This window comes from Meles meles, chromosome 2 (assembly GCF_922984935.1).
Source record: "Meles meles chromosome 2, mMelMel3.1 paternal haplotype, whole genome shotgun sequence".
Classification (NCBI taxonomy): Eukaryota; Metazoa; Chordata; class Mammalia; order Carnivora; family Mustelidae; genus Meles; species Meles meles.
The window spans coordinates 1,892,358-1,916,588 of NC_060067.1; the positions used below are offsets into that span (position 1 = coordinate 1,892,358).

Here is a 24,231-nt window from a genome sequence, read left to right on the forward strand (position 1 = left end):
GCTTTTCAGTCTTTTTGTCAAAAAGAATGTCTCCGATGAGTACTGGACTTAACAGGGAGCAGGAAAGCGAGGGGGGATTCCCAGCACTCTTGCCGTCAACAGCACTAGGCGCATATGATGTACCAATGGAAACCATGAAATAACATTGGGGGACGACAGATTTGTGACCTGAAGACTCAGATTCCGTGATTCATGAGAAACTGTGAAAGCCGTCCCCAGTACACTGCGAGCCCGCTGGGGCCCGTGCTCAAGGTTACTGTCAATGGCAAGCGAACTTCACCAGCAGCCAGACAGCCCGCTCATGCGAGCTTTGCTGTCCTGTACCCACCAAGTGTGCCCGCGGGGCTTGCAGGGGGAGCTGAAACTGTTAGAGGACCTCCCTGGTTTCTAGGGAACAACGTCTGTTCTGCAGTGGTGCTGGGAAACTCTTAACTCAGCGCCGTTCTCTAGGACTTTCTGCAGCGGCGGACGCGTTCCGTCATCCGTGCTGCCCGTGTGGTGGCCAAGAGCACGACGGGGCTGTGAACACGGGGGCTACGGCTAGTGCCACGGAGGAGTGGAATATTTATTTCAATTAACTTGATTTTATTTTTTTAAAAAGATTTCATGTATTTATTTGCAGAGAGCGAGAGAGAGAAATAATACAAGCAGGGCGAGTGGGAGAGGGAGAAGCAGGCTTCCCGATGAGCAGGGAGCCCGATGGGGGGCTCAATCCCCAGACCCTGATCATGACCTGAGCCGAAGGCAGAGGCTTAACCACTGAGCCCCCCAGGCGCCCCTGCTTTAATTAACTTTAAAATGGAAGAGCCACGTGTCTGGTGGCGAGTGTTGGATGTTGCGGTTCTGGATTACGTGTCACGCTGTGACTGAAGTCGAGTGGACACACAGTGTTAGGCGTCAACGCCGTGATTCGACCACTCTAAGGAATGCCGTGCTTGCCTGAAGTGAAGGCATCCACTGGTCTATAGGACTATTACAGTACCAGCGACTGTGTCCCTACGCTGGGCCTTTCATCCCTGTGACTGACTGTTTCCAGAACTGGAAGCCTGCGCTCCACATCCCCTTCATCCAGCCCTCATCGTCCTCCTTGTCGGCAATTACCAGTTTGTTCTTTGTCTTTATGGGTGTGTTTCTCTTGGTTTGTTCTGCTTTGTTTTTTAGAGTCTGCATATAAGTGGAATTATATGGTATTTGTCTTTCTCTGTTAACTTATTTTACTTAGCACAATACCCTCTAGCTCCATCCATGTTGTCAAATGACAAAATCTCATTCTTTCTATGGTTGAGTCATATTCCGCTGCAAAGAGGCGCACCACAGCTTCTTGATCCGTTCATCTGTTGAGGGACACTTGGGTTGCTTCCATACATTGGCTGTTGTAAATAAGGCCGCAGTAAACATAAGGGTGTACGGATCTCTTAAAATCAGTGTTTTCATTTTCTTTGGGTAACTACCCAGGAGCGCGATTACTGGTGTGCTGTTTCTGTTTTAATGATCTGAGGAACCTCCACACCGTTTTCCATAATGGTTGCACCAACTCACATTCCCACCAACAGTGCATGAGAGTTCCTTTTTCTCCGCATCCTGGCCCACATTTGTCATTTTCTTCTTTTTGATACTAGCCGTCCTGGCAGGTGTAAGGTATGATCCCTCAATGTGGCTTTGATTTGCATTTCTCTGATGATTGGTGACTTTGAACATCTTCTCTTGCATCTGCTGGCCATTTGCACGTCTTCTTTAGAAATCGATCGTGTGTTTTTAGACTGGAACTGCTATTTCCTGAGATGGGAATTATGACCTAGAGAAGTTTGGCAAAAGTATGTAGACAACACAGGACTTGTGTTTGGTTCCAGGACAAAGCCACAGCAAATGAGAATGTGCTTGTCAGGCTGAGGTGAGCACAATGTGGGATCCCTCTTAAACGGCACTGAACCTGCGGCACGTCGTGGCCTTTTGTAGCAACTTGGCTTTGTATCCACTGACCATTTTTGATCTTCAGAGGCATACAACTATGTGGGCACCGAGCCCGTGTCTACTACAGGTACTTAGCCTTCCTGAGGTGTCATAAATCAAGATGAGTCAGAGCACTACGGTGTATCAAGTGCTCTGATTTCTGACTTAAATTTATTATGGCAAACAGCCGGGGATTTAGAGCTGGAAGAACCTTCACTGCAGAAGAAGGTTCAGGGGAGTTGCAGCTCATGTCATGGTAAGCAGCAGGGCTAAGTTTAGGACCCAAGGTTCTTGACCTTGAAACCAGTTCGTTTCCTCTACAATCCTGATTTTCTTAGGACTCCCCACAAAAATCAAAGTCCTCACATCGGACAGTATGGGCACTGGTCTGCTTTATTTTCACCTGCCTTATCGATAGATAAGAAGAGCATGGGTGCTTCCTGGCTCCTTCCAAGCAGAGCTGAGCAGAGCTTACTCACTCTATCAGTGTTTACCAAGTGTGGATCCTCAGGGCTCAGGCCTGTGTGACACGGGGAACGGGTTCGATCTCCCTGATACGGCACTCGATATCTATGGAGGCTCACAAATGCGTTCCCAAGTGAGCACAGCACTCTTCAGGGCCGAGAACTGAATATTAGTGGCAGAGGAGGGCAAGGGAGCGTTCAGATAGCGCTTCTGGTCCTGTCTGACCTGCCTTGAGCACCAAGACAACCATGGACTCAGAGGTCAAACCTTTCACTGAAATTAAATTTTCCGTTTATGTAGACATTGTTTAGCAAACTTCAGCACCGGCAGAGCAAAATTACAAGCTCCGGCTGCATGTCTGGCGGAACACAGGCACATTAATCAGAGACATCTGGCAAGTTGCTAGTATGACTGCCTTTCGCTAAGAATGCAAAACTATCATTTGAAACTATTGTTCTTCCCTGAAAAGGAAGGATCAAACAAAGACTTGCCATCCGACTTCAGATGTTGACTCTCGTTTTAGGAAGGACAATTAGTTTCCTTTGTCACTCCCACCGCAGGAGCAGAGTAGGTAAAAGTGGGAAGTGTCGGTGAGTCATCCTTGGGAATAAGATCTGCATCACAGCATCGAGGAGGAGTGTGGTCGTTATCATCTGGGTTTCCTTCGTGAGGCGGGGCCGAGCATTCGAGTGTGCGTTACGGAATGTGGCTTCTGTACTGGACAGAAGTGTTCGTATGGAATAACCGTAGTAGTAATAATAATAGCATTTATATGTCGCAAACTATGTGCCGGGCACCATTCTGAATGCTTCACAAATACCGAATCATTTAATTCTCACAAACCTATACTACAGATAGGATTATTAAACCCCCATTCTACGGATGAGGAAACTGAGGCAGGCAAAATTAAATACCCTGTCCAAGATTACACGGCTCTTAACACCCAGGACTGAACACCAGAAACTCTGCTGTCTCAAGTCTGTTCTAACAACTGCAATGTACCACTCTTCCGAGATGAAAATTACATTTTAGTTGGGAAACCTTGTAAAAAGTTAAATGTGTAATTAGAAATGGATGCGTTTCTAGTGCTTTGGTTTCGTGTGATTACAAACAGCTCCCGGCCCTGCATCTCCCTGAGAATGATGCTTCCAGAAAGTGCTGCCCTGCGCTCAGTTTGCAGTAGAGGAGCACGTGCTGGGATGGGAGAGAAAGAAACTTCTTTTTTTTTTCCACTTCCATGAAGTCATGACTTAGATGTTGCTGCTTGAGAGGTTCTAGACTCAGATTTCACGTAATCGATTATTAAAGATTTGAAGGAGTGTACGTACAGACTTTTGCTAATTGGTTAGACAGTTAAAAATTTGTATTTAATTGTCTTCACTTGCGTCTTCCAAAAAGCAGAAAACGAAACTCTATATAAGGAAGGAAAGAAGAGAAAGTCCCGTTGTGTGGTGATCTGATAGCTAGAGGCTACGGGTGAAGGCAGAGGGTGCTGTGTCTGGCATACGTGGGCAGAATGTTGGAGAACGGCGGTGGCGTGCATTGAGACACCCCGGCCAGACCCGGCTACGCAGGAATGCGTGAGAAAACCGTTACTGGTTAACTGCGGGGGGTCTGTTCCTTTCTCATGGAGACTGGGGACTTGCCTGATGAGGTGGGAGCTGCTTTTCTGTGGCACCAGAGAAAGAGAAGTGAAAGCTCAGAGTAATTCAACAATTTTCTGAATTCGCTCCAGGTTGTCGATCAGTAGTTCCCTGAACCAGGATTCACGTCTGTGTCTGCCTGATGCCAAGTGCGAGCTCTCCACGCGGTGTCCGAGGGCAGCCCCTAGAGGAGGCAGAGCCTGCGGCGGGAATGGCTCCCCCTGGAGGTGTGCGAGGAGGGAGGAGCGGAAAGGGTGGTGCTGCTTTTTTAAAAAAGGGAGGGGAGGGTGCGCCTGGGTGGCTCAGTGGATTAAGCAACTGCCTTCGGCTCGGGTCATGATCTCAGGGTCCTGGGATCGAGCCCCACATAGGGCTCTCTGGTCCGCAGGGAGCCTGCTTCCTTCTCTCTCTCTGCCTGCCTCTCTGCCTAGTTGTGATTTCTCTCTGTTAAATAAATAAAATATAAAAAAATAAATAAATAAAAAAGGGAGGGGAGCAGTAAGGAGCACAGGCAGGTTGAGGAACCTCCTAGAATTAGGTGGTGGCTACCTGGACATCTCGGTGACCTTAAGGAGGCTTAGGCAGACGTTCTGATTCCTGGCCCCTGTCCCTGTCACTGCCGGCTCGGGCCTGTCGTCTTTGTCTCCAGCAGCCTAAGGCCCTGGGCGCCCCCCACCACGCACCCGCGGCGGCCTCTCGGCTTCTCAGAAGGTCTTCTGCTCCGTTTATGGCCGCCCTTTGCTCCTGCTCGCCTTATCCGCAAATCTCCTGGTCTGCCAGTTGCCAGGTGTTGGGGAAAATGTCTCATTAAGCCTCGGAAAGCACTCGACACCCGAGGCCTCGCTGCTGCGGACAGTCCAGAGTCCAAGCGCAGGCGGGCGCGCCTGGCGGCCTCGGAGCAGCGGCCGCGCTGGTGGCCTACGCGCCCCCGGTCCTGGCCCGTGCCCTGCTGTCCTCAGACCCCACGAAGCCGGCAGCCGTGGCTCGCGGCTGGGAAATGGCCAAGGTGTCCTTCAGCCCTTCGGGTCAACGGCTTCCGTCCAGTGACTAGAATCTCTTACTCAGCCTCATCCTTTAATTTCGTTTTCTTCTTCTTTTGCATCCCCTTTCTGTGTGTCTGTCCCGGCTCTCCTGTGTCTGTCGTGTCCTTTTCCTCGGTTCCCCCTCTTTGTCCTTCATCCGCAGTCAGCGGCCCCCAGTGCCGAGTTCAAGTAGCTGTTCCAGGCCGGGCACGCCGCAGTGTGACCCAGGTCGGAGTCGCTCTGCAGTGTCCCGGCCGCCCTGCCGACTGCGAGTTCTCGTCCGAGCCCCGGCAGGCAGAAGGCACCGGCCGGCTCACCGTGCAGTGCCCTGAGCCCTGTGACGTCCCCTGGGTGTCAGGACAGCTGCCCCTAGGCAGAGCCTCCCCGAAGCCGGTACTCGTATCGCACTTGCTGCGGCCCTCACTTCTACGATGTTGATCGCAGGCTGTGGGGCTGCGGGACTGCGGCCGGGTCCCGCAGATGAACCGAGCAGGTCTGGCTGGGAACCGCCGTCCTGCAGGCCTGAGAGGAGCCTCCCGCTGCCCTCACTTACACCTTCGAAGTGTCTTCTGAAATGAGCTGCTCTGTTCTGACCCAGTTTTTTCTTACAGACATTGCGTGTCTTTCTGGACACTGCCCGTTTTCGGGTTAGATTCGCAGGAAAGGGTATAACAGAAACCGTCAGTCCAGAAAACAGTGACTTTGGATCAGAGGGAAGCATCTCCGCTGACCTTTGCCTCCTAAGAAGCAGCACAGTCTGCTTCCGGGGAAGCCTCCCTTTTCTCTCTGGAGGCCTGAGCAGCTCTGCTCCTGTCCCCTGACTTTTTCTAGGGTTTAAATTGCGATTCTCAAGAAAGGGAACATATCTGAAGCCAAGGGTAAAACTTTTCAGTTTTTAGACTGTTTCTTAAATTTCAGGTTTTTTAAATTTACTTGACAGAGACAGAGATCACAGGTAGGCAGAGAGGCAGGCAGAGGGTGGGGGGAAGCAGGCTCCCCACCGAGCAGAGAGCCGGATGTGGGGCTCGATCCCAGGACCCTGGCACCATGACCTGAGCCAAAGGCAGCAGCTTAAACCACTGAGCCACTCAGGTGCCCCTCGGTTTTTAGACTCTTTGTAGAAGTACCTTGTCTGTGAAAGATCTGTTTCTTATGTTTCTTGTATTTATTCTTTGATTAAAGCTGTTTCTTTTTCTTAAAATCTTATTTTAAAATAATTTACCTCCCCCCTCCATGTTAACTCTCCTTCGGATTACTTGCCCGTCGCAGGTGTTTTAGTGCAGCCTAGATTGACAGGTTCTTGTAAGTTTTTTGTTTTGTTGTTGTTGGTTTGTTGTGTTTGAGATATACAGCCAGGAATGACCAGAGGGTGTCTTGTATATCATTCAGACTGAAATGGGAGCAGTTGGGAGCTCTCGGTGTCCATTTAATGCTTCCTGGAATGCATGTTTATCATGTCCATTAATTTTAACGGGTAACTTTCAAGCCGCAGGGGTTTGAGCATCTCTTTGGGGATGATAGATCAAGCTCTCGGAAATATGAAGGAAAGAAAGGTCTGTAGCTTCCAGTCCCTTCTTTCCAGGTCAGAGGAGGAAGAGGGAGGTAAAAGGCGAGAAAGATACATCACCTGAGATTTCTTGGAAATAGAAACACTGGGAAGGCCAGGTGTATTAGTTCTCTCGCTGAGTGATGAGCCAACACGAACCTAGCAGCTTAGCAACACATATTTGTTATCTAGAGTTTCCGTGGGTCAGGAGTTGAGGCACAATACTTAGGTCATCTGCTCAGGGTTTCAGAAGACTGTTGTCAAAGAGTCAGCTGGCTGTGTCCCTTCCTGGAGCTTTCTAGTGGAAGCGGGCCTCCTCCAAGCTCACGTGATTGTTGGCAGGATTCCGTTGCTTGGTTGGAGGACTGAGGTCCCCATTTTCTTGCTGGCTGTCAGCAGAGGCAGCTCTCAGCTCCTAGAGGCTGCCCGGAGTTCCTCGCCGCCTTCTTGCTCCCAGGCCCATTCACAACATGGCAGCTTACTTCTTCAAGGCCAGTTGGAGAATCTCTTTATAGTTGATTAAGATGAAATCTTACATTACAGACGTGGGGTGACCCTCCCTTCACTGTTGCTGTATTCTGTTGGCAAGGAGCAGGTCACAGGTTCTACCTCTCCCAAGGGTTGGGGATTATACAAGAGTTTGACTCACGGGATTGGAGATCATGGAGCCATCTTAGAATTCGGGACACTACACCAGGCCCTTTTGTTTTTCTGTTGTGAGACTCCCCGGGTGAGAATGCTGGCCATGCTGGAGATGCAACGTCGTATGTAAAAATCCAGAGGCTTGTAGACGTGTGTCTGCGGCAGCATGCTGTGAGCTATGTATCGTAGCCCAGATGTGAAAACAACCCAGATGTCCCCTGATGATGGGATGAATGGGTAAATGAAATACAGTATATATATAATGAGATATTATTCAGCCTTAAGAAAGGAAGGGGGGCGCCTGGGTGGCTCAGTGGTTTAAGCCGCTGCCTTCGGCTCAGGTCATGATCTCAGGGTCCTGGGATCGAGTCCCGCATTGGGCTCTCTGCTCGGCAGGGAGCCTGCTTCCCTCTCACTCTCTCTGCCTACTTGTGATCTCTCTCTGTCAAATAAATAAATAAAATCTAAAAAAAAAAAAAAAAAGAAAGGAAGGAAATTCCTTCCTTTCTTCATGCTCTAACATGAACGAACCTTGAGGACATCAAAAGCCGAGTGAGTAAGTCAGACCCAGAAGGACAAATATTGTATTAGTCCACTTATATGGCATACCTAATCACATTTGTAGAGACATAAAGCAGAACTGGAGGTTGCCGGGGGCTGGGAGCAGAGAATGGGAGTTATTGTTTAATGGGTAGAGCTTTAGTTTAGGAAGATGAAAAAGGTTCTGCAGATAAATGGTGATGGTTGAAAAACAATGAGAATATCCTTCATGTGACTACACTGTACTCTTAAAAATGGTTAAAGTAGTATAGTTTGCAAATGTGTGTTTTACCACAATTAAAAAAAAAATTCCAGAGTCCTGGGGCTGACTTGACGCCTTGGTTAGCACATAGCCCCAATGTGCTAACCCACATCGCAGGTTCTGTATGGTTTCCTGGGAAGAGGGAGAGAGGAGTAACGATTTTCTTATTTCTGTGTTTGTTTGTAATATTGCAAAGGAGAATAAGATATGGAAAACTCCTGCAACAGATGTTAATTTGTTATTGTTAATTAATCAGCCGTTGTTAATTACTTGATAGTAATTGATTGATCGCTTCACCAGCCTGCAGTGGGGGCTTGTTTCCAGTGCAGCGGGAATTAAGGGGAAAAGGACAGCTTCAGGCTCCCTTGCCTTTTCTTGTTTACAGACATAATTCTTAGCCTTAAGCGTGCCTTGTAATCACCTGGGGAGGATTTAAATATACTGATCCTTGAGGTTTAACCGCCAGGGGGTCTTATTAAATTGGTTCGAGGTGAGCACCCTGGGCACCAGGATTTATACAACCTCCCCAGAGGACCGTAATGCGCAGCAACGACTGGGAGCCGGTGTTTCGTCACAGGAACAAGCTTCCTACCGCCGACTCCAGAGGCCTTCAGTTCGACGACGGACGAACAGGGCTCATCGCAGACTTACACGATCGTGCATATTGTTGAGTGTGTCAGGTTAACTCCCTTGTAGATTTTGGTTGTTTTTAACGTTTCGTTATTAAACTGTTCTTGGACGCTCGTGGGAATGGGATCCTGGGCACACATTTAAGAGAGAGACAGAGAAGTCTTTGCCGTGAGCGTGAAGGAACAGTAAACATGATTAATCACAACCGTATTCAATTACATGGCAATAGAGGGAGCGAGCGGACAGGAGAAAGTCATGCTCATTTTCTGATTACGCACGGAGTGATCTCATCGTTCTCAGGCTGGTTTCTCCAAATCATAAACTCGTGCCTTTATTAGTTTTTTTTTTTCTCATTGGTTTATTGCTCAAAAGATATTTGGGGGAAGGAGTTGAACAGATGCTTATTTTGCTTATCGTCTGCGGCTCATTTCCCAAGTGGCAGACACTTCTCATCTCCATTCTTGTCTCTGTACCCGTAATGTGTAAACTTGGGGAAAGACTAGGAACGTTCGTGGCCCATTAGCATTCCTAATCTTTTGAGTTCTCTGGGCTCCAGGAGCACTCGTAGGCTTTGGCTCCTAAGAGGATGAACAAAGCATGGCCGTACAGCTGGAGATCACAGTCTGCTTGGGGAAGCTAACATGTTCGCAGTTTTGTGTGGTTTGTATGCTAAGGGGTAGGTGTACAGAGGAAGGAGGGAGCACACTTTGCTTGGTGGGATCGGGGAGGGCTCCGTGGAAAAGACGAATCCGAGCTGGTTTTGGAGGAGGAAGGGCTGGCAGAGAGACAAGGCGTCTGGCACATTTGGGGACTTGTAAGCAGTTCAGTGGCCCATGGGTGCTCTGAGCACTGGGAGGCTGAACAGGCAGCGAGGCTGCCTGTCAAGTTTTACCACCACTGGGAGGGGGTCTCCCTAAATAAAATCAAGGTAGGTCTTAAATATAGTTTTTAGGGCTGTTTGAGGTTTTTAAGTTGCTGGGAACTTGCTGGCTTATAAGAATAACAGCTATCCCTTAGGTGACATATTTTCCGCGCATGGCGCTGATCTTATACTGCAAACTCATTAAATTGTCATAGAAGTCCTGTGACCTGTGGACTGTGTTTATTGTAATTTTACGGCTGAGGAAACTCGAGATAAGTGACTTGCCCAGCGTTCCACAGTTCACAAGGGGCAGAATTCGGACTCAAGCCTGGCGCTGTGGCTCCAGACCTCGTGCCGTTAGCAAATATGCTTTGCAGCGTGTTTTCTCTCTGTACGTGTAACTGAGCTACGATGTGCCGTGCGAGTTGCATGGCCTCAACTTTCTGCTCAGAAGAAACCCTTGGGAGGTAAGAAAGAAGGCAGCAGGCAGAGGCCACTGGCCCTACTTTGCCCTGAGCTTATGCAAAGAAGGTTGCGGGATACGCTGTTGCCCAACAGAAGCAAACAGTGAGAACACAGGCCTCTAACGTCAGAACCGGAAAAAGTTGGGGGACCCTAACATAACAGGAACTGTTGGTGGACTTTGACCACCTAAACTTCCTGAAGCAAATTAGAGGACCGAAATTTATTGCTTCCAAGAATGTTGATCACACAGGCGGAGGATGTAAAAGATTATAGGAGGATCTCGGATGCTGCCGCCCCGGGCGTGAATTCCGAGATCCAGCCGGGTGGGAGGAACTTGGAAGTGAGCGGAGGGTCTCAGCAGCGCCTCTTGGTGTATCCCTGGTTTCTAGAACTTCTCCCGTTCCACTCTCCCACCCCCCAAAAAACATGCGGTTGCCGGCCCCATTGCCAACTACTACGACTGTCATTGTCTTACTAACGCGCACGATACTCCTGTGAAGCAGATACGATTCCTGCGTTTTGTTCCCAGCGGAGTCTGAGATCTGGAAAGTTCAGGGACGTGTCCAAGGGGGCACCCCGAGGAAGGGGCAGAGCTGAGATTCGGACGAAGGATTTTCTGACTCCAAACTCGTTTACACATTTTATTTTTTTAATTAACTCTCCACTGAAGTACACAACTCATAAAGAGAACAAGCCCATGTTACCCCCAGACAGACCAGACAACGGCACATTCCCCCAACCTCAGTCCCTCTTCCTCTCTTCAGACCTCTACCGTGATCCGCCGCACAGGTAGCCAGGGTCAATGCTGGGATCCTCACAGATTACTTTTTGCCTATCTGTGTATTCTTTGAAGATTTGATTTACTTATTTGAGAGAGCATGCATGAGTGGGTCGAGGGGCAGAGGGAGAAGCAGGCTCCCCACTGAGCAGGGAGCCCAATGTGGGGCCTGATCCCAAGACCCCGAGATCATGACCCGAGTCCAAGGCACATGCTTCATTGAGCCACCCAGCACCCCAGTTTATTTCTGAATTTTATCTTAAAGGATTTATAGACTATCTACTCTACATAAGACTCGCTTGTTTGTTTTATATAGTGCGAGTCACTTAGTTATTGTGTGTGGCAGTAATTAATTATTAATTAATAATAATGACTTATTAATGATCAGTGCTATGTAGTGTTTATTGGATGTCATACCACGGCTTGTCAATTCTGCTGTTGTTGGGCATTTGATTGAGTTAGCAGTTGAGTAAGGCTGCCGCGAACATTTTTGCATGTCTCTCTCCCTCTGTCTGTCTGTCTGTCTCCGAATGGGTCTCTACATATGCACTGTGTCGCATGCATGTGACTTATGATGGCGATGTACCTAGGAGAGGAATTGCTGTGGTATATTTGATCTGAGTCCACATGTAAAACAGATTGCCACATAACTTTCCAAAGTAGTTGAACGAACACATACTCACTCCGTCCAGTAACCTGGAAGCATGAAGTCACTCTGCTCGCTCAGCGCCTTTGCCATCGTCCATTGTTTCTTGTTTTTTGGATTTTGTTTTTTTTTTTTTCCGTTTTAGCCATTCTGGTGTGTACGTTGTGGTATCTGGTTACGGCTCTGGTTATCTCTTCCTTGATCATTAACAAGGGTGAGCTGTTTTAGAAGTATGTACTTTGCATTGTTGTCTGGTTTCCCCGTAGTCTGTAGTACAACTACTGTCCTACATGAAGGCTCTTCGTTCGTGTACGTGGATTTTTGGACTTTCTCCTCTGTTCCAAAGGTCTTCTTGTTCCTCCTTGTGCCATGAATTTATTCTTTTAATTACTTTGATGTCTAGTGAATCTTGACATCCTTTCCTTTAAGTCTCCCAACTGTGTTACTGCTCTCCCGTGTTGTGCTGGCTTTTCTTGGGCCTTTTGATGACCAAGAACTTAGAATCAGCTTGTTAATTTTCATGAAATTTTTCAGAATGTTGACTGAGATTTCATCAAACCTGATCAATCTGAGGAGCACTGACATCTTAAAAAATTTAGTCTTCTTACCCGCAACTATCATGTATGTTTCCATTTCTTTCATTTCTCTTAAAATTCTGTACTTCTCTCTGTAGAGGTCTTACACCGTTTTGTTAGATATAATCCTGTATATTTGATGTTTGTTATTTTTTTAAAGTGATGTAATTTAAAATTTTTCATTTTTAATTATTTAATGCTGGGATATAGAAATAAAATTGAATTTGTTTGGGGACCTTGTATCCAGTTGTTGGAATCACTTGTTAATTTTGATAGTTCACCTAGACATTCCTTTGAATCTTTCACTTACACAGCATGTCTTTAGAAAGAAGGGTAGGTTTATTTCTTCTTTTCCTACATTTACATCTTTGGTATTTTTTCTTTTTTTCTCTTTGTGGTTTTTTTTTTCCTTGCATTATTACATTTGTTCAGACTCCTGGTTCAGGGTCAAATTGAAGTGTCTCATTTCTGATACCTGGAGGAAGGCTTTCGATATTTTACCATGTGATATAATGCTTTCAGTTTTTGTTTTGTTCTATACATAATCTTTTATAAGATTTATTAAATTCCATTCCACTCTATTCCTGATTTGCTAAGAGCTTTTTTTAAATTTAGAAATAACATATAGGCGTTTAATTTTATCAAATGATTTTTCTGCATCCAATAAGATTTTACTAATTTTTTTATCTTTATTCTATGTCATTAATCACATTAATTTTTCTTTCTTGTGCTGTGAATTTTGTTATCAGGCTATTCTCATACTCTAAAGTAAGGTGGGAAGAATCCTTTTTATTTTCTGAAAAAGATTATGTAAGATTAATGTTATTTTTTCCTTCAGCGTCTGAAAAACTTAGTGGTAGGATTTAGAATTCCTTTCGTGAGACCGTTTTTATTTTTGGTTGAATTTTTCTAATTGCTGAACACTTTTTTGCTGCTTCTTTTGTCATACATGGTTTATTGTATTTTTCTCGAGGTTTTTCATTTCACTTAATTTTCAGGAGTTGATTATACTATATATCCAATCATTTCTTTTTATATCTGTATTATCTGTAGTGATGCATCCCTTATTTTTAAGATTGATAATTATTCTCTCTGTCTCCTTGCCTTGCCATGAATTCCTCAGTTTTGTGTCTTTCTAAGGAAACCATTGAGGGCTGTGTTGATTCTCTTCATTGCACTTTTTTTTTCTATTTTACTTTTTCTGCTTTCATTTTATTGTTAATTTCCTTCTCCCTTTTTTTGAGCTCACTCTGCTTTTCTTTTTCTAGCATTTATTTGATTTTATCTTCTTCTTTCCTAATATATCTAATACTGTAAGTTTCCCTCTTAGCATTACTTATGTACATCTCACAAGTTTTGTTATGTCACATTTTTATCATTTGTTTCAAAATACTCTTTGATTTTCTTTATGATTTGATCACTGATCAGTGAGCAATTTAGAAATGTATTGCTTGGGGCACCTGGGTGGCTGTGTTGGTTAAAAGTCTAACTCTTGTTTCAGCTCAGGTCATGATCGAGGGTCGTGAGATTAAGCCTTGTGTTCTGCTCCATGCTGAGTGTGGAACCTGCTTGAGATTCTCTTTCCTTCTCCCTCTGCCCACTACCTTCCCCTGTGTCTCTGCTCAAGCATGCACTCTGTCTCTAAAAAATAAAATAAAATAAAATAAAATAAAATAAAAAAAGAAATATATTGCTCAAAAAATGTGTGGCTTAATTCTCAAACATTTGAGAATTTTTGGATTATTTTTTGTTGCTGATTTCTAGCTTAATTCTGCTGTTCGAAGAACATACTCTATTGCTGAGACGTGTGTTATGGCTTACCATATCGTCAATATTCATTAAGGTTTTCATGTATTGAGAAGAGTGTTTATTCTGAATTTGTTGAATGCAGTCATTTACTTTATTTTACTTTATTTTATTTTTGGGGAGGAAGCTGGGGAGGGGCAGAGGGAGAAGGAGAGAGAGACTCTAAAGCAGGCTCCATGCCCACTATGGAGCCTCATGCCAGGCTTGGTCTCACAGTTCTGAGATCATGACCTGAGCCAAAAGCAAGAGTGGACCCTTAACCAGCTGAGCCACCCAGTGGCTCAAATGCAATCTTTTAAGTGAAATATCAGTGAGGTCAAGAAATTAAGTTTGATAGTCACCTGTTTAAAACTGTGTTCTGACTAAATTTTGTCTCTTGTCCTGTTGGTTGCTTAAAGGGATGTGTTAAAACCTCCCAAAACAATTGTGGATTAGTTTATTCTTTTATTTTTGACAATTTTGTTTTTTGTATTGTGATGCTATCTAGTTAATTGTTAATTGCATACACATTTAGAATACCTGTATTTCCTGATCATATCAATATGAAATATCCATCCTTATTTCTAGAAATGTGTTTTTCTAGTTACCTATATCAAGAAACATTTTCTTTATAATTGGTGTTTATATAATATAAATATCTCTTTCTACCTTCTTACTTCCAACCTTTCTGTATCCTTATCATTAAGGAATGCTTCTTATAAGTAACACATATTTCATATTTCCTTTTTATTTTATTTTTCAATCTGACAGTCTTTTCTTTAAATTGCAGTATTCAGTATATGTATCTTTAATGTAAATACAAATATTAGCTTATTAACATAGTACTATTTGTTTCTTATTTGTTACACTTCTTTGGTTTCTTTTTCTTTACTTTCTTGACATTTTCTAGGATTGATTAGATGCATATTACTATTCCATTTCCCTTTCTGTTAGCTTTCTAGTTAAACATTATTTGGCTCATCTTATAAGGATTACCCTAAAGTATAACATGCTTCCTTAATTTAGTAAATTTCTAATATAGATTAGTGCTTTTATCACTTCCTGGACCTTAAATTCGTTTACTGCCATCTCGCCCACCCCATGCACAGCTTCTCTGTTGTTGTCAAACATTTTAAAATCCTCGAGGTGTTGCTGTTACTTTTGTAAAGACGAGCTTCCTTTGGTCATTAATGCCTTCTTTGTCCGTTGCTCTTTCTTTCTTCTAGCATCTAGTAGTTTCCATCTGGGGTCATTTCTGTTTGTCTGGGGCTCTCCAACATTATGAGTCCATTGCCAATGGAATGCCATTTTGAAATGTATTCATTTTGCTTTTATGTTTGAAGACTATTTTCACTGGGTTAAGATAGTGGAAATAGGCGTTGTGAAGCTCTTTGGAGATATCCCATTGTCTTCTGGCTTCTGTTATTTTAGTCAAGGAGTAAGTCACCTAACTCCTTAACTTATTTACTAGTTGCTTGAGGTAATTATCTCTTCTCCAGTTGCATCCCAGGTTTTCCCCTTTCTGTTTGGTTTTCAGTAATTTGACCATGACAGTGTTAGATATGGTTTTCTTTGGATAAGATTATTTGAAATTCTGTATCTGATGCCTACAGTATGTTGATCTGTTAGGTCTCTTTCTATTGTTCTTTTTCCTTTTTTTTTCTCTTGGTCTTCACTCATTTGGTCTTTTCTCTTGGTATGCCCGATGTTTTACCATGTACTCTTTAGGGAAAAGCTCTAGAGAAAATTTGAGTCTCTAGATTTTGTGAATATCCTGGAGAAAACACCTTTGCTTGTGGCAGGCAGTCAGGCTAGGAGCAAATTATTTTAAACAAATAGGATTTGTCATTTTGAAGTTAGTATTCAGTCTTTTCCAGAGCTAGACTCTTTTGGGCTGGTGCTTACTCTAGGTACAGCCCTATGGATGTCTCCTCTGAAATCCTGGGTGTTTGCCAGGGTTCTTCTTTCAAGGTGTACTTTGAACGTTAACTTTGGTCTTCCTAGTCCTTTGAGACTGCCAAAACTCTGCTCAGTGCTGGGTACAAATCAACAAATGCCTTGAAGGGAAAAGCAAAGGTGAATGTCAAGCTCATATTTTCTTGTCGATGACAGATTTTCAGGCTGTGGTTATGTTGATAGGTCTCCAGTGCTTTCAAACAAATTTGTAAATATCCATTTTAGCTTTTGAAGTTGTACTGTGTGAGCAGGGACAGTTGTTTTGGTAACAGCTGGCCTATCATTGTTGGAGAAGGAGTGGCCAAGTTCGTACTCTTGGTCACTGCTGTATGCTGCCTCTTAGGTATTTCAAGAGAAGACCCAGTCCTTCGAGAATTTATAATTTGGGGCACCTGGTGACTCATTTGGTTAAGCTGCTGTCTTTGGCTCAGGTCATGATCCGAGGGTCCTGTGACTGAGTCCCACATTGGGCTCCTTACTCAACAGGGAGCCTGCTTCTCCCTCTGCCTGCTGCTCCCCCTGCTTGTGTTTGCTCTCCTCCTCCTCTATATGTCAAATAAATAAATAAAATCTTTCTAAAAATTAAAAAAAAAGAATTTTAATCTTGTTTGGAGAAAAAGTTATAGAGAGAACCCTTTTCTAATAGTAGGATGTTATAATAGAGTTATATACTCAATTAAGTTAAAAGGATTTGGAAACTCTTTGAGATCATGGGCCATGCTTAATTAATTTTTACGCCCTAAGTAAATGTTTGATAAAGTTTGTTGAATTGAATAGACATGGATACAATACTCTAGAAGTTTAGAATAGACTTAAAGGATTGTGTGAGCTACAGCACCTGGGCAGGTCGGCTAGATCATAAAGGGAGAATTATAAAGCTTGATCTGATTGAGGGAAGAAGAAATTAAGTTAGAGGAGAAAACAGAGATTCAGCCTAACAATAAAGCTGGCAGGCGTATGAGACCATGAGGATACCAGCCTATTGAAGCAAAGGTTTTGTTTTTGCAAGTAAATACTGGATGGATGGAGTGGAATCATGTGGTGTGAAATGGTGAACACCAAATTGTGGGATGTTGCTTTTCTTCTGGGCAAAAGGGTTTTTCAGACTGCTTCCATGGAATGTTCATAGAAGTTAAGCCAAAAGAAGAAGTAAATAAAAAAGACATGAGGTTTGGAAACATTGGTTTAAGAGATTCGTTTACTGGAAGATTTCTTTGAACTCTGAAAGTATGCATTGTGAATTTCCAAAATTGTTCAACTCAGCACACTTTTGCTTATAAAGGAAGAGCACTTCTTGGAACATATTTTGGGAAATTAGGCTATGTGGGCATTGATGAAACACTGGCTGGAATGTTAGGAGAGCATTAAAGGCCCGTGAAAGCTGGGGCCTTTTTGGCATTGTTCAGATGCTTCCTCTGAGAAGAACATGTTGTCAACGTATTTTCCCGAATGTATCAACTGAATGAATTATTGGCTTTAGCAGATGAGGGGAAAATGAGAGCAGGATGAAGTCAGTTTTTAGCAAGAATAATTTGATAATAAAGTATAGAATCGACTACAGGGGAAGAGGCTAGAAGCTGAAACTCTTTTTAAAAAGAAGCTATTAACATTGTCCAGACCCAAGTCTTTTTCTTGGACTGGGGTGACATCCTTGAAAATGGAAACTGAAATGAGTAACTGATATTTTTGTAAAGAGACATGACAGGTTTGGTGATAGGTTCGTTGCAGGAGGAGGTAAGTTCTCAGGGTACTCAAAGAGTTTGTGCGGCTCCGAGGGTGAGGGAGTCACTGGAGGGCAGAAGGAATTTCTTTGTTCTGTCTTCTTCCTGTAACCTCATGATCTGATGGGTGGGGTCATCCAGGAAGGATCCAATCCATGAAATTTTACTTATGTTTGAGAACTTTTTGTATAGAAAAATATGACAAGTTTTGAAACAGGAAAGCTAGTGGTAGGAAAGAGTTTGAAGGAAAGAGACGGGAAAGAAACCCCTATTTTCAGAGATCGCACTGAGTTTGACTGGAAGCAAGTGTGTTGTGCAGGGATTCTGACTTAGCCCACGAGGTCGCTTTCCTGCCAGCTCAATAGTTCTATGATAGCTACAGAAAAAGTATGTTAATTAAAACTTTTTAAATTTACGGTAATGAAGATTGGGTAATTATTTTGAGCTACTTCTTTTCTAAAAGAAAACAGAATGTTTAAGGACTATCCACAAGAGGGCCTTGGATTTGGGAAATGAGTAGGTTATGAGATTGGAAATGTATGTTCTGTCTAGTCTAGACATACTGAGGGTCAAAACCTGGGTGAACCCCGCCTGCCACGATCACTCTCTGTTTCTGATCAAAACTAGCAAGTCCCAAAGGGGCTGACTTCTTTAGCTCAGAAGAGGCAATAGACGGACAGTCTTCCAACTCGTGGACTTAGATTGAAATCCAAGGGTGTTAAGTTGCTTCTTACTGTTAGTCCGTTTTTCCAGAAAGTAGGAACAGTAATTATCTCATAGGAAGACTAAATAAAATACAAAATAACTTCTACTATAGACACTATGCATGCACGTGTACATGAATAAATGCATCCTGTGAGTTCGTCTCTTAAATGACCTTCGACCAGCCAGATTTTCTCTCCGTCTAAAAAATCACATACCCATTACTATTACTAATATTATTATTTATGTTAACCTAGAGATCTTGAGAGATGCTGCATTTGTGATGATGACAGCTAGGAGTGATAAAACTGATGGAATTCCAGTTACAGAAAACGACTGAAAATATTTTTAGAGGTTTTATATGTGAAGTATGGTAGTTATAAGGGTCTGTGTGGGTGGGGCCAGAGGAAAATGTGTCCCTCCCGGAGAAGTGGTAAGTACAAAGGCGGCAATATTAGAAATCTAAATAAAGTAAATCTAAACAGCAGAACATGGTTTTCATCAATGTCACTTTTCATCTCTTTCCCATTATGCCAGTGAGAAGAAGCTCATTACAGATGCCCTTAATAAAAATCAGTTTCTTAAGAGGCTGGATGCTCAGCAGATCAAAGACATGGTGGAGTGCATGTACGGGAGAAACTACCAGCAAGGGACTTACATTATTCAGCAAGGAGAACCAGGGAACCACATCTTTGTGCTAGCAGGTGGGTTTCACGGGTTTTTCCAGGTATCATACAACAAATACTTTGCCTGCTGTCTTGTGATTTTTTACAAACATTTATCAAAGTGCAAAACCGGTTGCTCTGTGTATATGAAACATCACAGATCTGAGTTCCTGAAATCGTAACATGGTTGATCTAATCTTGCTGGTGACGGTGATACCTAATGCTTTTTCTGTCAGGCACCTGTTGAGCACTTAATAGAGAGATCTCATTTCACCGTCCCACCAGCTCTGTTAGGCACGTGCTGTTCTCTCCATATTCCGAATGTGGACTCTGTCACAGAGAAGCTAAGTGACTTCAGAAAGGCCACGGAGCTCGCACGTGGTGGCCGTGGAGCGCGATGCCGGTAGTCTGACTCGGGCCGGTACGCTCAGTCACAGTGCCGCTTACTCAACTACAGAAAGGTGCTTCTGTTCAAAATATTGTTGCTCGTGTGGACATTTTTAGGTTGTTGCAACAGGATAAGGAAAACCGTTATTTTTGTGGTTCTGTGAAGTACTTCGGTTATATACGATTGACTTTAAAAGATGATTTAGGTACATGTAAGCACACATGACTCAAATGGAATGCCTTAAGATTAACACTGGTGTTTTAAGAACCATTTAAATGGTTTTCTGCATATATGTACAGGAACACGTTTACATGCTGGATAGATTTTAAAAACCAGATAATCAAAGGACTCCTTAAATGCATGTCTTATATGTTACTTAAAATTATTTTAGATACAAAAGCAAGACATGATCTGGACAGGGTATACACTTATTGAACACCTTATCAAATTCTGAATCACCCACTTTTTGAGTTTTAGGGAGAAAGTTAAAGCAGCTTAACCAAATGCAGTGGTGAACTGAGATTTCCCATGGCCTTTTATTTTCTACTGCTAGTTCCTGGCAATCTAAGAATGCTTTTACGATCCTTGTTGCCTTAGGGCCTTAGGTATGGGGCAGAAGTTGCCTATCCAAACAAGTTAATAAACATGTAATATTCTATTTATAACCGTATGAAAGATTGTTTTCATATACTTTGATTCTTCAGACACTCTAGTTCCATAAATATTGGTGTTTATTTGCTGTAAACATCTTTGTAGACACCCTTAAAATTATACACTCATACTCAAGTAATTATTCTACCCAGGGAGTGAATTATGGTCTGAATTTAGCCAGTCTTCAAGTTCTTAGGGACAGAGATCCAGAGCAATTTCCGCCTCTTTCAGCTTTTTTCTTGGCCATTTCACTTGTACTTTAGCAACTCCAGAAATTCTGACAAGAAGAGGTAGATCATTAACTCAACACATTTTTATGGGTCCTGCTAGAAAAGGATGAGAAACTCATGTCAGCCCATCAGGTTCCTTGCCGGTGACTCCAGTGAAAGGCTAGGGCAGAGAAGAGTTGGACAGGAACTGGTTTCAGTACAGTCGTAGATATCAGGGCTAGCGTGCACATAACAAAGAAAATTGGACAGTTTCTTATTTGAATTGATTACGGTATTATCTAAGGTCGGACTTGCCTGATGTAATTGAGCAAATTAATTAAAAATCTCCCCTTTATGACATACGGCATGAATAGTCCATAATAAAAGCATATTTGGCTTAAACTTTTGATATTCCATATAATTCTTCAGTATTGCTCCAGTACCATGAGTCATCATCGATTAGGAGAAAAACTTGAAATGCATGACAATCCCTGATATCAGCTCAACGGTACCACTAAGTGCCTGCAATGGAGTAGAATTTAGTTGTAATGAGAAATTGTTAAATTTTGATTCATGTCTGTAGGATTTGGAGCCAAAACAGAGTTTATTTCTTACTACAATTTAAGTTCTATCAGAATAAGTATCTTTTGTGTTTTGTCCACACTGTCTCGAAGGCTGTTGGACCAATTCCTGGTACAACACGGGTACTCAAATCCCATTTGGTGAATGGATGGTTGGAGAGAGGTGACCCAGAGCTGCTTCGTGGTGAATTAGGAGAAGGAAAGAATAATTCTTCAAGGGAAAGAATTCTTCAAGGGAAAGAGAATGCCCCCACCATTTTTCTTCCTTTAAGAATGTAGGTCTTTTTAGCATATGACTGTTAGGCAAGGTTTTATTCGCAATTGTTCAAAGGGAAAGGAGGAAAGAATCACCAGGCAAAGAAATTGTGAGGAGTTTGCTGTCTTCCCCTTCCCCCAGCTGTTGTCTAGGTAAAGATTAATGTCAGACTCTGTCTCATTTTTATAAGAAAAAACTTTTCTTAGAGCTATTTCAGGTTTGCAACAAAACTGAGAGGGAGATACAGAGGTTTTTCTTACTCTCTGTCCCCACACAGGCATAGCTTATACCATTATCAACATCACTGACCAGAATGGTCCTTTTTTCTTCTTTTTTTAAACCAAGGATGAACCTGTATTGATGTATCATCAGAGTCATCATAGGGTTTGCTCTTGGTGTTGCACCTTCTGTGGGTTGAGGCAAATGTCTAGTGACATGGAACCCAACATTGTAATTCCATGCAGAGCGTTTCTCACTGCCCTAAAAATTCTCTGTTCTCCACCTGCTCATTTCAGCCAACCCCATGCCTGGCAACCACTAATCTCCTTGTTTTTCTACATCATTTCCCTTTTCCAGAATACCATGTTGCTGGAATCGTGGAGTGTGTAGCCCTTTCGGATTCACATCTTTCACATAGTCATGTGCACTTAGGTTTCCTGCCGGTCTTTTCCTGGCTTGATAGCTCCTGTCATTTTAAGCGCTGAGTAATACCCCACTGTCGGGAGGGACCACGGTTTGTCTGTTCATCCGTTGAAGGACATCTCGGTCATTTCTCAGTGCTGGCAGTTACAAATAAAGCTGCTGTAAACATCCGCGTTCAGGTCTTTATGTGGACCTGAGTTTTGAACTCCTCCGGGTAAATACTAAAGAGGGCAGCTGCCGCATTGCATGGTAAACTCTTATGTTTAATTTTGTAAGAAATTACCGCACTGTCGTCCAAAGTGACTGTCCCACTTTGTGTCTCCATCAGCAGTGAGGAGCATTCCTCTGGCTCCACATCTGCACTAACATTTGGTGTCCTCAGCGTTCCAGATTTTGTCATTCTACCGGGCGTGTGGTAGCATTTTACTGTTGTTTTCATTTGCATTTCTCTGATGATGCGGGATGTGGAGCATCATTTCATATGTTGATTTGCCATCTGTAGCTCTTCCTTTGAGAATGTCTATTAAACTCTTTGGCCCATTTTCAAATGAGATTGTTTGTTTTCTTTTTCTTGAGTTGTAAGAACTCTTTGTATATTTTGCAAAACATTCTTTTATCAGATGTGTCTTTGGCAAAAATATTTCCTCCCAGTCTGTGGCTTGTCTTCTAATTCCCCTGATACTGTTTTTCTCAAACATTTTTCTTAGCAACTTCCATTTATTAATTCATTTCAATGGTTGAGGGGAAGACCACAGTGGAGGCATGTTGAAGTTACTGACCCAAGTTACACAGCCAGTGATCAGTCAGTGCCAGGCGGTCAGTCTCCAGGGCCGGTGCATTGCTCAGGGAGGACAAGTTAGTCCTTCTGTTAGTGGGAGCAGCTCTGCTGTGTTTTCAAGACATATAGGGATTGTATTCCTTGTACAAGAGAAATAGTTTTATGTGCTACATTTTCATGGGGTAGAAAGTATTTTAAATACAATACTTGCCATCCACTGCTTCAGAGAAAGCACTTTGTAACAATGATAATAACATTAACAACAGCTAACTTACACTTAACAGCACTTACTGTGTGTTAGCCTCTATTCTGTATTAACGTATTTCATTCTCACCACAACTGTGTGAAGGAAATACTAGTTCTAGTATTCCCATTACTGACAGAAAACCTCAGACAAAGTAGATAACTCTTTCTTTCAGGGCGATCAGCTAATATGGCCAAGTTGCCATCAGTCTACACTCTCGACCACAACATCGTAACGAGAATCATAAGATATCTTGCTGGTGTGCTTTGTGTACTTTCTGATTGTCTTACTTTCACAATTTATGGAATCCGGATGGGTTTTGATCATTTGTGTTTTTCTTTAATTCTGACTGACAGAGGGCCGACTAGAGGTATTCCAAGGGGAGAAATTTCTATCATCCATCCCTATGTGGACCACGTTTGGGGAACTAGCCATTTTATATAACTGTACAAGAACTGCCTCCGTGAAAGGTAATAGGGGTAAAATGTTGTATTTTTGAATCATTAACCAATGCTTCTGACAATCTGAGTCACCGTGATCTGCTGAGTATTTTTGTCTTTCATGGTGCCTCACGTGCTCTTGTTAATAGAAATGCAGTGCTTACGGGATTTATATTGAAAGCGCTCATCTAAACAATTCAAATTGAGAGAACCTTTTCATCAGGTGCCTGCATATAAAATATGAAAATGGCTTCATATTATTGAATTATTCCAATATTTGCTTTAATTGCCACTTCACTTTTTTTTTTTAACTGTGTAAACATCTGCCTTTGGTTCATCCAGAATATTTGCTTTTCATTCTCCATGATGTTCTGATCATATTATAAACCAGAAAAATTAATGAAACCCAGGAAAATATATAAATATCAAAAAGGATGTGAATTCATTGGTGAGAGTTTCATGAGTGACTTCTGGGATTAATTTAAGGGTTCCTGTTTTTATTGATTTTATTCATGGTAATCTTGGGCAGAATTAATTAGGTGTGTTTCTCAGGGTTTAGGACTGGCTGGAGCATCTCAGAATTGCTGTAGGATTTGATGAAAATGCAGATTCTGCGACTTTACTCCAAACCTCAGTCCGGATCTTTGGCAATGGAGCCTGGGCATCTGTATTTTTAACAAGAATGCCAACATAAATCTAAGTCACTCCAAAGTTTGGGAAACCAAAGCTTTGGGTCTTGATTTGTTTTATAGGCTCTCATTACTTCTTTTAAAAAAAAAAGTAGAAATGTAATTTAATCTAGATCTTTTAGAACTACAGCTTCTGCTCTTCTTCCTTTTTAGATTTTATTCTTGCTTTCCATGTCTTTCCTATAAAAAAAGTGTCTCAAAAACTGTCTTGCATAATCTCTATGAAAATGATTTGTATGCACTTTATACAAAAGTAACCATAGAGATCCTTAAAATATATTGGCTCTCATTAGCTACAATGTCTGAACAACATAAAAAGACATAAAAACATACTCATACACTGAGAGATCTTAAACTTCCAATTATCGACTTGTGAATTCTTCGCTCTCTGATCTAGCTACAAGCTGGCTGGTTTTCTCTTGTGTCGCAGCACAAATCTGAACTACATCCTGAAGATGTAGTATGTAATTAGGAATTGCAAACTAATTTTGATATCAT

General features: G+C 42.8%; 1 protein-coding gene across 5 annotated transcripts in view; it reads left to right on the forward strand.

Moving 5' to 3' along the window:
• Positions 1 to 24,231, forward strand: part of PRKG2 (protein kinase cGMP-dependent 2) — a 96,523-nt gene that overhangs the window by 13,339 nt on the left and 58,953 nt on the right. For all 5 annotated transcript variants that reach the window (XM_045998554.1, XM_045998553.1, XM_045998551.1 and 2 more), the window contains 2 exons: positions 18,728 to 18,894; positions 22,961 to 23,074. In XM_045998554.1, coding sequence (XP_045854510.1) covers positions 18,728 to 18,894; positions 22,961 to 23,074 — 281 coding nt within the window. The remainder of the gene's footprint in view (positions 1 to 18,727; positions 18,895 to 22,960; positions 23,075 to 24,231) is intronic.